The sequence below is a fragment of the Trichechus manatus genome, unplaced genomic scaffold (genome assembly GCF_000243295.1).
Source record: "Trichechus manatus latirostris isolate Lorelei unplaced genomic scaffold, TriManLat1.0 scaffold00109, whole genome shotgun sequence".
Classification (NCBI taxonomy): Eukaryota; Metazoa; Chordata; class Mammalia; order Sirenia; family Trichechidae; genus Trichechus; species Trichechus manatus.
In genome coordinates, this window is record NW_004444045.1 from 1,747,904 (window position 1) to 1,760,694 (window position 12,791).

Below are 12,791 nucleotides of genomic sequence, written 5' to 3' on the forward strand. Positions count from 1 at the left end.
AAAAAAAAAAATGAAAGCAACCTAAATTGAAATTTAACACCCTTTAAATACATCACCAGCACACTGCTTTCTCTCATTTTAGCAAGTCTAGGCAAAATAATGTTCTTTAAATAAATTACTACAGTGTTAAAAAATGTAGTGGACTGTCAGGATTACACAGAAAAGATTATTACCAAATTATATTCCCATCAGCAACCCTTGACAACTCTGGGATTTTATAATTTAAAACTGTAAATTTTTCAGAATTGTAAAATTAAATCCTATGTTTTATATTTAAATCAGTTCATGTTAACAATTATTACCTCTAGAAAGGGGATTACAGGACACTTGCACAATTTCCTTCTTATACTTCTGAATGTTTTATAGTATGTCTGCAAAACTTGTTACAGGTGGAAGCAAAGCATTTACTTCTTAGTAAAGAAGGCGTAATACACAATATAACTGCTTGTAATTACCATGAAAATAAGAATGAAAAGTTATTAATGGCAACCAGCAGACACGAAGCTTATGTATGGAGATAGTTCTAAAAAACACTTTTATATACATCAGGGTCTGAAGCATTTATTTACAATATTTATCTAATATAAAAAAACATTGGCTTATCTTTTAGTGAAAATGTTTACACACATATTTGAAAACAACAGGGAAAATACTGGTTTAAATGTAAATAAAATTTATCCAGTTCTGTCCTGAAATTTTAAGTATAAAGGAAAGAGATGAAAGGCCAAGGAGATGCAGAAGCATGGGTAAATCTGGACCTTAAGTTACTAGCAGAAATATCTTTTCATACTTTTAACCCCCCTGAGATCTGAGATATAAGCACACACACATACACACCTGTCCATCTACCAGAGCTGTAAGTGGAAGATAATCAAACAGATCTGTAAAATATTTCCAAACATTGGCATTTCCATACTTCCGTAGGCATTCATCATAAAAGCCATATACTTGGGTAATCTGTCGGCTTTCATGGTTTCCTCTCAATATTGTAATGCGTTCTGGATAACGCACCTGCAAGAAACGCAAAAGAAATTCGCATTTTCACTTGGGTCATGTTAAGTGCATTAACCACTGACCCATTTGTTTTAAATGGCTCTTTTGTCCACTAATAAAGTAAATGTTAATTTTTTTCGGAGTAAAAAACTTTCTTATTCATGCTCTCAGGTAACCAAGCCCTACTGACCAACCTCTGAAATATTTTTTATAGTCATCCTTCTTCATTACTATTTATACCGCCCTCATTGGAATCCTTATTAATTGACAGCTATATCACTATAATGAACTTCTGATTCTTTGTGTCTTCTTCATCTTCAAACTATCATTACTCTTCTTAATCTTTCCAGAACGCTATGAGTACTTACTAGTGATTGGATACTGAAGATCAGAAACTTGGATGTAAGACAAAGTCCCTCATAGTCTAACTACTTCTTCCCTTTTCAACTTTTATTTCTCACAGGAAAATTGTAGTTGCCAATAAAAATACAAAATAGGCCCTTGCCAAATCTAGGCAAGATTTCAAATGTATTAATAGTTTCCTTTTTATGACAAGGAGCCCTGGTGGCACAGCGGTTAAGAGCTCAGCTGCTAAGCAAAAGCTCAGCAGTTTGAATCCACCAGCCACTCCTTGGAAACCCTATGGGGCAGTTCTACTCTGTCCTGTAGGGTCGCTATGAGTCAGAATCGACTTGATGGCAACGGGTTTTGGTTCTATGACAAAATACAGAGGAATATTCTACAGTATACTATTTAGTTAGGAATGTGTCAGATAAGTACAAAAAAGAATCAGATTCCATAAATTAACCAAAAAGCTGCAAACGCATACTTTGTACATATTTACTAAGCATTCCCTATGTGTCTACTATTACGCTAGGTGCTATAAAACCAGGGGCCAGGTCTACACAAGTGCTGTAATACACAGCCTCTAACGTTTACGGACTAATCTAATCTTACTAGGAAGGTAAGTGAAACAAACACAAGGCAATAAATTACTACGTAACAGAAATGAGAGGTAAGAGAGTTAAGTTCAATGGTGATTTAGAGTAAGGAAGAGCCAAACCAAACAGCTGAAGGCTTCAAGGAAGAAGTGGGACTTGAGCCGAGTCAAGGCAGAAGAAATAAGAAATGAGGGAGAAATTAACCATGTGGGGAAATAAGATAAGGAAATATATGGGGAGAGACTGAACATTGAAAACTCTGTGATTTGAGGTGAAGAGTTTATGCTACTAAGTTGTTAGCTCCCACTGAGTCGATCTCAACTCACGGCGTCCCCACTTGCGCAGAGTAAAACTGCTCCATAGGGTTTTCAAGGCTGTGACTATTCAGAAACAGATCACCAGGCTTGTCTTCCAGAGCGACTCTGGGTGGGCTCAAACCGCCAACCTTCTGGCTAGCAGTCAAGTGCTTAACTGTTTGTGCCACCCAGGGATTCTATGCTACCAACTACAGGCAGGCAAATTCAGGTCAGACCACAGAGAGGGTAGCCAAGGAGTTTGAGCGTGATTCTATAAGCAACATGGAATCACTGAAAAGTCTGCAAGCAGGGAAGTAACAAGATGGAAGTGTTAAATAAGAGAGATTTAATCTGGTAGCATATGCAAGGTAGATTTGGAAGGGTCAGATTTTGGAGGACAAACTAGTAGTTACCATGTCACTGCAATAACTGAAGTGTTAAGTGATGAGGATACGGACTGTGTGGTGACAGTCAAAACAGAAAAACACAGGAATAAGAAACATTTCAAAGCAAGAAATGAAAAGGACTTAAGTGACTAAATATGAGGGGTAAGTTACTAAGTCAGATATGATTCTAAGCCTTTAGTTATGGATTATCCAAGAGAATGATACATTTACCAGAAGTAGGCAGGAGAGGCATAATGTATCACTGTTATATCTCTCTTTTAAAGAAATTTAAAACCTACCAATATTTTAAGAGCCCTGGTGGTGCAGTGGTTAAAGCCTTGGCTGCTAACCAAAAGGTCAGTGGTCTGAACTTACCAGCTGCTCTGTAGGAGAAAGATGTGGCAGTATGCTTCCGTAGAGATTTACAGCCTTGGAAATCCTATGGGGCAGTTCTACTCTGTCCTCGAGGGTCACTATAAGTCAGAACTGACTCGACGGCAGTGGGTTTATTATTTTAAAGGGCTATAAACTGAACAGACCATAAAAAGAACAGACGATCCAATGCAATATGGCTGTTCTTGACTTTTGCCTGGTTTAAATCTTCTTTTTTTTTTTTTTTAAATTTACGAAGAGATTATATTTATTTATTTTTTAGATTTTATTGTATTTTTGGTGATGGTTTTACATAGCAGTTTAGGTTCCCATTCAACAATTTCTATACAAGTTGTTCAGTGACACTGGTTACATTCCTCACAGTGCATGAACTGTTCTGGTTGCTCTGTTTCCATTAATCTAGTTTCCCTGCACCCTTACATTCTCAACTTTGTATTAAAGTGATTGTTGATCGTTTGGTCTCAAAAAGGTGATTTTTTAAAGGAGTACATACCTATGGGATATTATTTTCGAGCCAGTTAATAATTTAGCCAAAAGGTGACGTCAGGGGTTAGTTTTGGTTCAAGGTTTGAAGAGTCTTCAGGCAATAGGCTTGGGGAGTCCTCCAGTTTCAGCCAGTCCAGTAGGTCTGGTTTTTATTTAGGAATTTGAGGTCCTGGTCCTCATTTTTCTCCCATTCTATCAGGATCCATCTATTTGTGGTCCTGATTAGAACTGTCAGCAGTAGCTGGGCGCCACTTTTGGTTTCCGGGTAGATGAGGCCGTGGTTTGTGTAGACTATCTGTCCTGTAAACTAGTTTCTTTGAGACTTTGGTTTCCTTCTTTTTCTTTTGCTCCAGATGAGTAGGGACCAATAGTTGCATCTTAGATGGCTGCTCATAAGCTTTTAAGACCCCAGACACTACTCACCAAACTGGGATATAGAACATAACTTTAGAAACTGTATTATGCCAATTGACTGAGATGTTCCACAAGACAATGGTTCTAATCCTTCAAACCCAGAAATCAAATACCTCGAGGTGTTTGGTTTTGTCTAAGTACCTGTAACTGTGCCCCCATGTGCTTTATTATATATATGAATATATGTACATACAGTCACATAGAGGCATATTGCCTGGTTTAAATGTTAAAGAAAAAAATCAAATTTCATTAATCATACCTTTAATGCCACAAGAAGAGTCACAGTCTCCACTGAATAATAACCTCTGTCTACATAGTCGCCCATGAACAGATAGTTTGTATCTGGCGATTTTCCACCAATTCTAAAGAGTTCCATAAGATCATGGAATTGACCATGAACATCTCCACAAACAGTAACAGGACAACGAACCTCCTGCACATTTGATTCTTTTGTTAAAATTTCCTTAGCCTGTTAGAAAAATAAAACCAATAATGAAAGCATAAATATTCTTATTTACAGAATATAAAAAAGGTCACCAATTACTCAATTCTTCTATAAAGAAACACATTGTTAGACCAATTCTAGGCCCATCTTCCACTTCTTTATTCTAGTTATTTTATACTTAACAAGCCAAGTTAGACTATATCACTCAGAGGCCCTAAAGTACAGAATCTATGTATAAACACTGGAAAATTAAAAGCACTGATTGAATGCAAGTTCATTAATACTTCATGTATCTGGCAACCTTGCCTAGCAGGAAAGAGTGCAGAACCAGGAAGAAAACAAAAAGGGCCTCTGAAGTAACAAGAACAGATAAAAGTACATACACCTCAACACCAACCTGCCAGAAGAGTCTCTTAGGCCTTATTCTGGGGCCTCTTTACTTGGTATGTACAAAATTCTAATAAGCTGTTTATGTCCAGAGCTACGACAGATTAGAAGCAGAAAAACCATGGAGGATAAGAGGATAAGAACTGGGATTAATACAGACATGCAGAGTAAATGATGATTGATACCATATTCATCAATGGAAAGACCTGATATTTTAAAGATATCCATTTGCTCCACATTAATTTGTAAATTCAATCAAAATCCCAACCAGTAAGTTAATCCTAAAATTCACATGGAAGGCTTAACTGAAGGGCCAATTTAGCCAGAACAGTTCTGAATAAGGACAGGATTTCCACTTCACAATTATTCTGACTTATTACAGTAATTAAATCAGTCTATTATTGGCACTGGGATTGAAAAGACAAGCTGAGACAAGGACTAAAGTGAGGATAGCTTGTTTGGGGGGTGCAAGCCCAAGGAGGTAAGGGGAAGAAAAAAAGAAAAGGCAAGTTCTGTTACGTATTCTAAAATCATCAATTTCTAAGTTATCTACACAGTGATCAGAGAACATGGTCTGCATAATACCCATCCTTTGGCATCTGTTGAGACTTACTTTATGGCGTGGTGCACAGTTCACCTTTATAAACATTCATTCCATGTATGCTGGAAAAGAACATGTATTTTCTAATAATTAGTACAGAGTTTCATACATCCATGAGGTCAAACTGTATGTTCGAATCTACTATATACTTAATAACTCTCTGGTTGCTTGATCTACATGTTTCTGAGCAGTGTGAAAGTCTTCCTCTGTAACTGTGGATTTGTCAATTCCTCTCGTGAGTCTAGTAGTCTTTGCATAGCATATTTTGAGACTATGTTTTTCAATACATGCATATTTGAGATCGTCATAGATCCCTAGTCAATTTATTACCGAAGGACCCTTTCTATCCGTAATAATGCTTTTTGCCTTGAAATCTGATACAAAAACTGCTACAACTATTTTCTTTTATTTAACTTTGTGTAGTATTTCTTATCTATTTCTTTACTCTCAATCTGTTTCTGTGTTGCACTATATGGCAAAAGAGTTAATATTACCTCACATGGCAAAAGATGTGATTAAAGTTACGGATCTTGAGAGGAGGAGCTTATCCGGGATTATCCTCATGGGCCCTAAATTCAACCACATGTAAAAAAAGGCTCGCGGTTCAAATCCACCCAGAGGCGCCTCACCAGACAGACCTGGCGATCTGCTTCCAAAAGGTCACAGCCATTGAAAACCCTATGGAGCACAGATCTCCTTTGAAACATGTGGAGTCACCATGAGTTAGAACAGACTCGGCAACTGGTCTGGTTTTTGGTTATCCTTACAAGAGAGGAATAGGGAGTTTTGAGACAGATATACACAGAGGAGGCCATATGAAGGCAGAGTGATGTGGTCAAGGAATGTTGGCAGTCACCAGAAGCTGGAAAAGACAGGAACTGAATTCCCCCTGGCAGGATTATGGCTAGGCTTCTGCCCTCAGGAGCTCTGAGACAATAAGTTTGTGTTACCACCAAGTTTGTACTTGTTACAGCAGCCACAGGAAACTGATACACAAGGGTGTCTGGTTTCCTGATAATTTTGTGGAGCTACCTTATCTCTGGACTGCTCACCTCTGGATTTTCCTCTATGTGAGAGAAGTACACAGTGCTACCTTATTTAAGTCTCTAGTATTTTGGGTTTTCTTCTATATACACCAACCTACCCTAACTGATACCTGGTTACACTACTAGACCAAGCACCTCCACTTTCAGACATTTATACTATGGATAAAATAATTCATATCTAAATATGTATAAATATAAGTACAAGGATGATTACTTTTAAGAGAAAGAACTGGAAACTATAAACACCCACTGACTAGCTAAAAAATGTACACTTATAGAATGGAATATTAAATAGTCAAGAATTTATAGAAGTATATTTGATATAAAGGATATCTGATGAATGAAAAAGGCAAGTCACAAAATGATACGATCACCTGTTTAATAAGGAAAATCATCTAACAGTTCCATATTAAGAAGTTGCTCTAACAATTTTTTGCAATGATCATGTTAGGATCTTCAAATAGCTGGTTTAGATCACAGAGGCAAAGTACTTATAAAAATCCTTAACCTAAGAACCAATTAACAGAAACCAAATCCCACAGTCAGAAGGATCCTATAAACAAAAAAACCCAAATGTGTTGCTGTCGATTCGATTTGACTCATAGCGACCCTACAGGACAGAGTAGAACTGTCCCATAGGGTTTCCAAGGAGAGGCTGGTAGATTCGAACTGCTAACCTTTTGGTTAGCAGCCACGCTCTGAAAGAATGATTGCTGAAGATTAACAAAACAATTATCAGAAGTCTTTCAACAGCAACATAACCTCCTGCAACGGAACTATCTACTGGGGGAAAAACAAAATCATAATAGCAACAAGTTTACAAACAGGAAAAATCACTGTCACCTGCTTAGCAAGCACTAAGTAATTCGTTTTTTAAGTTCAATAGAAACAACCAACATTTTACAAAAATAGTTAAAACAGAATCCTTAACTCATTTGACATTAAGAATTAAAATGGTAATCCTACTTAAAAATCCACTAAAGGAAGCATTACCAAGAACAGAAAAAAGATTTATATATAGTAAGTGGACAGTAGTTATTGGTTTGGGAAACTATTCATTTTGATGTATGCCACACCCAGCAATCACTTGACACATCAAAATATTCCTGAAGAGTTCATGTATTTAATAATAAACATCTGTCAGGAGTCTGTTGTAGGCTAGACATTGGAGACAAAGACGAACAAGTGAGCTCTCTGGCCTCAAGCACCGGTACTGCTGACTGGTGAAACTAAGCAAAAAAAAAAAAAAAACTTCTGCATACAAAGAGAGATAAAAGGAAAAGTATGGGAAAATATTTATAGCAACAGGATGACAGAAACATACTGACATCACAAAAATGTATTTGTACAATAAATTACTGTAAGTCTAAAATATCATTGATTTGGTCAATCTTAATTAAAATTAAGAAGCCACATTTTTAGGAAACCCTTGTTATTGTTAGCTGCTGTTGAGTCAGTTCCGGCTTATGGCGACCCCACGTGTGCAGAGCAGAACTGCTCCAAAGAGTTGGAGCCCTGGAGGCATGGTAGTTAAGAGCTCGGATGCTAACCAAAAGGTAGGCAGCTCAAATTCAGCCGCTTGGAAACCTGATGGGGCAGCTCTACTCTGTCCTATAGGGTTGCTAAGTCTGAACCGACTCGATGGCAAATAACACCACCAACACCAACACTGAGTCAAGGCTGTGACCCTTTGGGAGCAGATCACCAGGCCTGGCTCCCGAGGCGCCTCTGGGTGCATTTGAACTGTCAGTCCTTCAGCTAGTAGTCAAGCGTTTAGCCGTTTGTGTCATCTGGGGACCTCTGACAGTAGAGATCCTAGCCTAGAAGAGTCTTCTAGAGAACTTCTTCCTCTAGCCTTAAGGTTCCCAAGAATAACTATAGGATTTCCTTAACCTAGGATCTTTCTTCTCTCTCTGAAAAACACCAATGTTCCTGACTGTTTGCAGTGTAGGAAACCCTAACAAACAATTTATACAAAAGTGTTTGAGAACATAAAGCTCCAATTTGGCCAACTTTGTTTAGACTGTTAAATGGAAGAAGGCTTGTAACTATTTTTATACAATTAACTTAAAATTTAATTTAAAGCCTCCCCCCGGCACCTTAAACATCAAAAAGTTAATTTCCTAAGTCTACATAAAGAGATTTTCTGTATTTTTTCATGTACTTCAAACAAAACAATAGATTGTCTACAGAAAGAGATATGAGAACCCAGCTGTCTTTTATTAAGTTAGACATTAAAGAGATCTGCAAAAATATAAAGCACTGTCACACTTTTTACAAAATTGTTTTCTTGGGAAACAGTTTTTTAATAAAAAATATTTATGTTCACATGTAATGGATTTACCATTGTTATTTTTAAATGAATATTTGAAAAATTCTGTTTCAATTTCCAGTATAGTAAATATCAAGATACAACCCACACGAACAAAGCTGTTTGTAGTCTTCAATAATTTTTAGCAGTATAAAGGGGTCATAAGACCAAAAACGTTAAAAACTGCTATATTCACGTATCTGTTCTGTTGACCTACATGTAACATCAAAGAAACACAGAGACCCTGTAAAGGGTGAGTTCACGTTTCTACATCTATCCCATTCATTCTAACTTGTTTGTAGTGAGTATTAGTTTCCTATTATACTAATTCAAAGTACTGATTTTAGAATATGCAAAACAAAAATCAAAATGAAAATCCGTATACACACTGTAGGAATCACAAGTTAGTCTATCTTCAGATTCATCTATGCCAGTTGGATGCACACAGCCGGATTTTTAATTTGAAGTAACACTAAACAGCAGGGATAATGGCAAGTTATATCCAGCTGTGGTGTTCTCACCAGTGTTTGCTCCAAAAAGGTCCTAAGGTATGATTTTGACTGTGGCTCTACCAAAAAAAAAAAACAAAAACCCCAAACCCATTGCCGTCAAGTAAATCCTGACTCACGGCAACCCTGTAGGAGAGTAGAACTGCCCCACAGGGTTTCTAAGGCTGTAAATCTTTACAGAAGCAGACTGCCATATCTTTCTCCCAAGGAGTGACTGATGGGTTTGAACCGCCAACCTTTCGGTTAGTAGCCCAGCCGTTAGCAGCCCAGCGCTTAACCACTGCACCACCACGGCTCCTGCTGACTGTGGCTCTAACCTCCCTTATTCCAGCAAAATTTTCCAGGCTTGGTTCTCCAGCTTTCCTTTTCATTCTGAGCTACCAAAATTCTTCCAACAAATGCCTTCTCTACTTAAATTAGCCTGATAGTCTTCACAAGCAATACAAACAATGCAGCCCATATTATTTTCTTCTCTCATATATTCTGTAATTAGTTAGAATGAGATTACGTGTACAGAAAGTGAGGGTTGTCTTTCCAGTTCTAGCTGTATAACCATAAGAAATATCTGTGTCTCCTACAGTTTCTTCATTTAGACTAGCTATCCACGAGTCTGTAATTCTAAAATACGAAGTCTTGACTTCCCAAATGTACAATCTGCACATATCGATATATTCCTCTCCAAAATGAAATACATTTAGGGTTGATTTTTAACTGTGTGGCAATATATTAGTCATCACTGTACTGAAATAATCTTTTTGGGGGAAGGTAAGTTTATTTTTCTCACGTAACAAGAATCTAGAGGCGGGCAGCCAGCTTCTCACGGGTCATCAGGGCAGCAGAGTCTTCCCACTGACTTTCTCTGCCACCCTTAGGAAACAGAACTGTCGCCTCTCTTTAGGCACTGCATGTGGTTTCCTAGTCTGAAAAGGCAGAAGTTGCAAAAGGCCAATGGGTACATGCCAGCCTAGTCTGTCCATTTTATAAAGCTCTCCCAGAAGTCTCACTCAGCCATTCCTGCTACATCTCCTTGGCCAGCTGAGACACATGGTCCCATAAACCAATCACAACAAGGTATAATCCCAATTAGAACTGACAAGACTTTTAGAGATGACAAGGCATCCCCTATGGGGTCTGACAAATGAGAAAGCTACGGCTCAGAAATGTTTCAGGTCAAAAATGAAACAATCTTACCAGAAACCAAGTTTATTCATCATGACAGTTTCCCACCATTGTTCAAAAAAAAATCAAATTCAACAGCACAAGTCATTAAGTTCAACTGGAGCCGATATTGTCTACTATATAGACAGCATACTATATATGCTCAGTTGATAATCCAAACACAATCACTACCATTGATTCAGTGATTCATTAGGAAGACTCATAGGACTCATACCATGTCAGATTCACAGCTATGATTTATTACAGTGAAAGGATACAAAGTAAAAATCAGCAAAAGGACAAAGTACATGGGACAAAGTCCTGAGATAACCAACTGCAAGCAGAGTCACGTAACCAAAATCCAAAACCAAACCAATTGCTGTTGAGTCAATTCCAACTCATAGCAACCCTACAGGATAGAGAACTGCCCCATAAGGTTTCCAAGGAGTGGCTGGTAGATTCGAACTGCCAACCTTTTGGTTAGCGGCCAAACTTTTAACCACTGGACCACCAGAGCTCCGGAGTGACAGAATATGTGCTTAATTCCTCAAACAACAAATTGTAACAACATACGTGAAAAGTTGTTCATCAGGGAAGCTCATTAGACACTCAGTGTCTAAGGTTTTTATTGGGGGCTGGTCATATAGGTACCCTCCGCCTATCATGCACCAACATTCTAGACTCCTAAAAGGGAGCAGGTGTTCATGCATAAACCATATTTTTGCATAAACAGTTCAGGCACAGTGAGTCATTGTTATCAGGGAATGGTGGGAACCCTCAAAACCCAAACTCCGACCAAGGGCCAGCCTTGCAAGCAAACTTTTCTAAGGACAGCAGTCTCTGGCCTGCTGGGTTAACCCTTTTCCGCTCACCTTGTGATTCTATATTGAATTCTCACGAGTGTTTTTTAATGTGACTTAGACAAAGCCTAACTATCTCTGGGACACAGATAAGACCAAGTTTAAATCTACAGAGTGAAGGATGGCGGTGAAGGTAAATGAACTTGGCAGAGATACATCCAGGCAATTCATGAAAGCACAGAAAAGATGAATGCTCCATACTGTATGTCATATGATGAGAAGGCTACTGTACGTCATATGATGAGAAGGCTACTGTAAGTCATATGATGAGAACTACTTTTAATAGGTTTTCTATAAAGAAATATTAACACTTTAACTAGAAAAAAAAAATTACTTCCAAAATAATGGGGGGTGGGGACAGACAAAGAGGTAAATTTCAGAATCTTCAAGTATACCATCAAGTAACATTTCTCAAACTGCAATCTGAATTTCTACATTAGAGCAGATTCTTGGGCCTACCCAAAACAAAATCAATCAGTCACTGGGATGGAGGGAGTCAAGGCACCTGAATTCTTCCCCCAAGTGATTCTTATGCAAACTTAAAGTTTAAGGAAAAGATGGATAATTATGACTACATAAAAATGCTAAAACTTGTACAGTAAAAGTTACAAAAAATAAACTTGGAAAGAATATTTTAAACTCGACAAATGGCTTTCTCAATATTCAAACAGTTTGCAGATCAACAAAAAGACAAAATACCACCAAATTAAAACAAAACAAAAATAATATGCCAATTCAATTCACAGAAAAAAAATTTACATCTGATCCATTCCGATTCTGATAAACCTACTCATGTTTTCTTCAGGTGTTTTGGTATTACATTTCATTTGTTTACTATTTATTAAAGTTTTTGTCATGTAGAATTTGGTATGAAGTAAGAATCCTTTTTGATTACAAAATCACATTATCAAGAATTTGAGAGGTTATCTCTAACCACCGTACTAAAAGAGCCTCCTGAACTCAAGCCCCTCACATACAAGCCCATCCTCTGCTTTTTCTTCCTATTAAGAATCCTGCCTAAAGTTGTGTGATAGATATATTTATGACGATGACAAAAAAAAAAAAAGAGTTGCTGCTGAGGCTGCTTATGTACTATCAAACACCTCACGGGACTTGGTCCTTGGTTTGGAGGTTTAGGGTCTTGGCTTCATGGGACATCCCAGTTAACTGGCCTACTAAAGTGTTTGGTGCTCTGTTCCACCTCTAGTTTGTTGTGTAGTGCCTGGGGTCTTAAAAGCTTACAAGTGGCCATCTAATGCACAATACCTGGACTCTATTCACCTGGAACAACAGAGGAAGGAGAGTCAGGAATAGGAGGAGGATACAGAATGTGTGACTAATTGCCTCTATGAACAACTGCCTCCTTTGTCATGAGACCAGAAGAACTGGACGGTGCCCAGCTACCATCACTGAATGCTTTGATAAAAGATTCCATAGAAGAAGCCTGATCAAACAAGCCTGATCAAGCTTAACTAGTAAAAAAACCCCGCCTTGAGCTTATGCTCTTTTAAGATCTATACGAAATCAAACTGACGACAGCAAAAAAGGGAAAAAAAAAAAAAAAA

The 12,791-nt window shown here is 37.8% G+C and overlaps 1 protein-coding gene across 1 annotated transcript in view; it reads right to left on the bottom strand.

The window, feature by feature from the left end:
• PPP2CB (protein phosphatase 2 catalytic subunit beta) overlaps window positions 1-12,791 on the bottom strand; it is a 31,360-nt gene that overhangs the window by 9,743 nt on the left and 8,826 nt on the right. The window contains exons 2-3 of the mRNA XM_004383385.2: window positions 4,169-4,378; window positions 838-1,011 (exon numbers count right to left, since the gene is read on the bottom strand). Coding sequence (XP_004383442.1) covers window positions 838-1,011; window positions 4,169-4,378 — 384 coding nt within the window. The remainder of the gene's footprint in view (window positions 1-837; window positions 1,012-4,168; window positions 4,379-12,791) is intronic.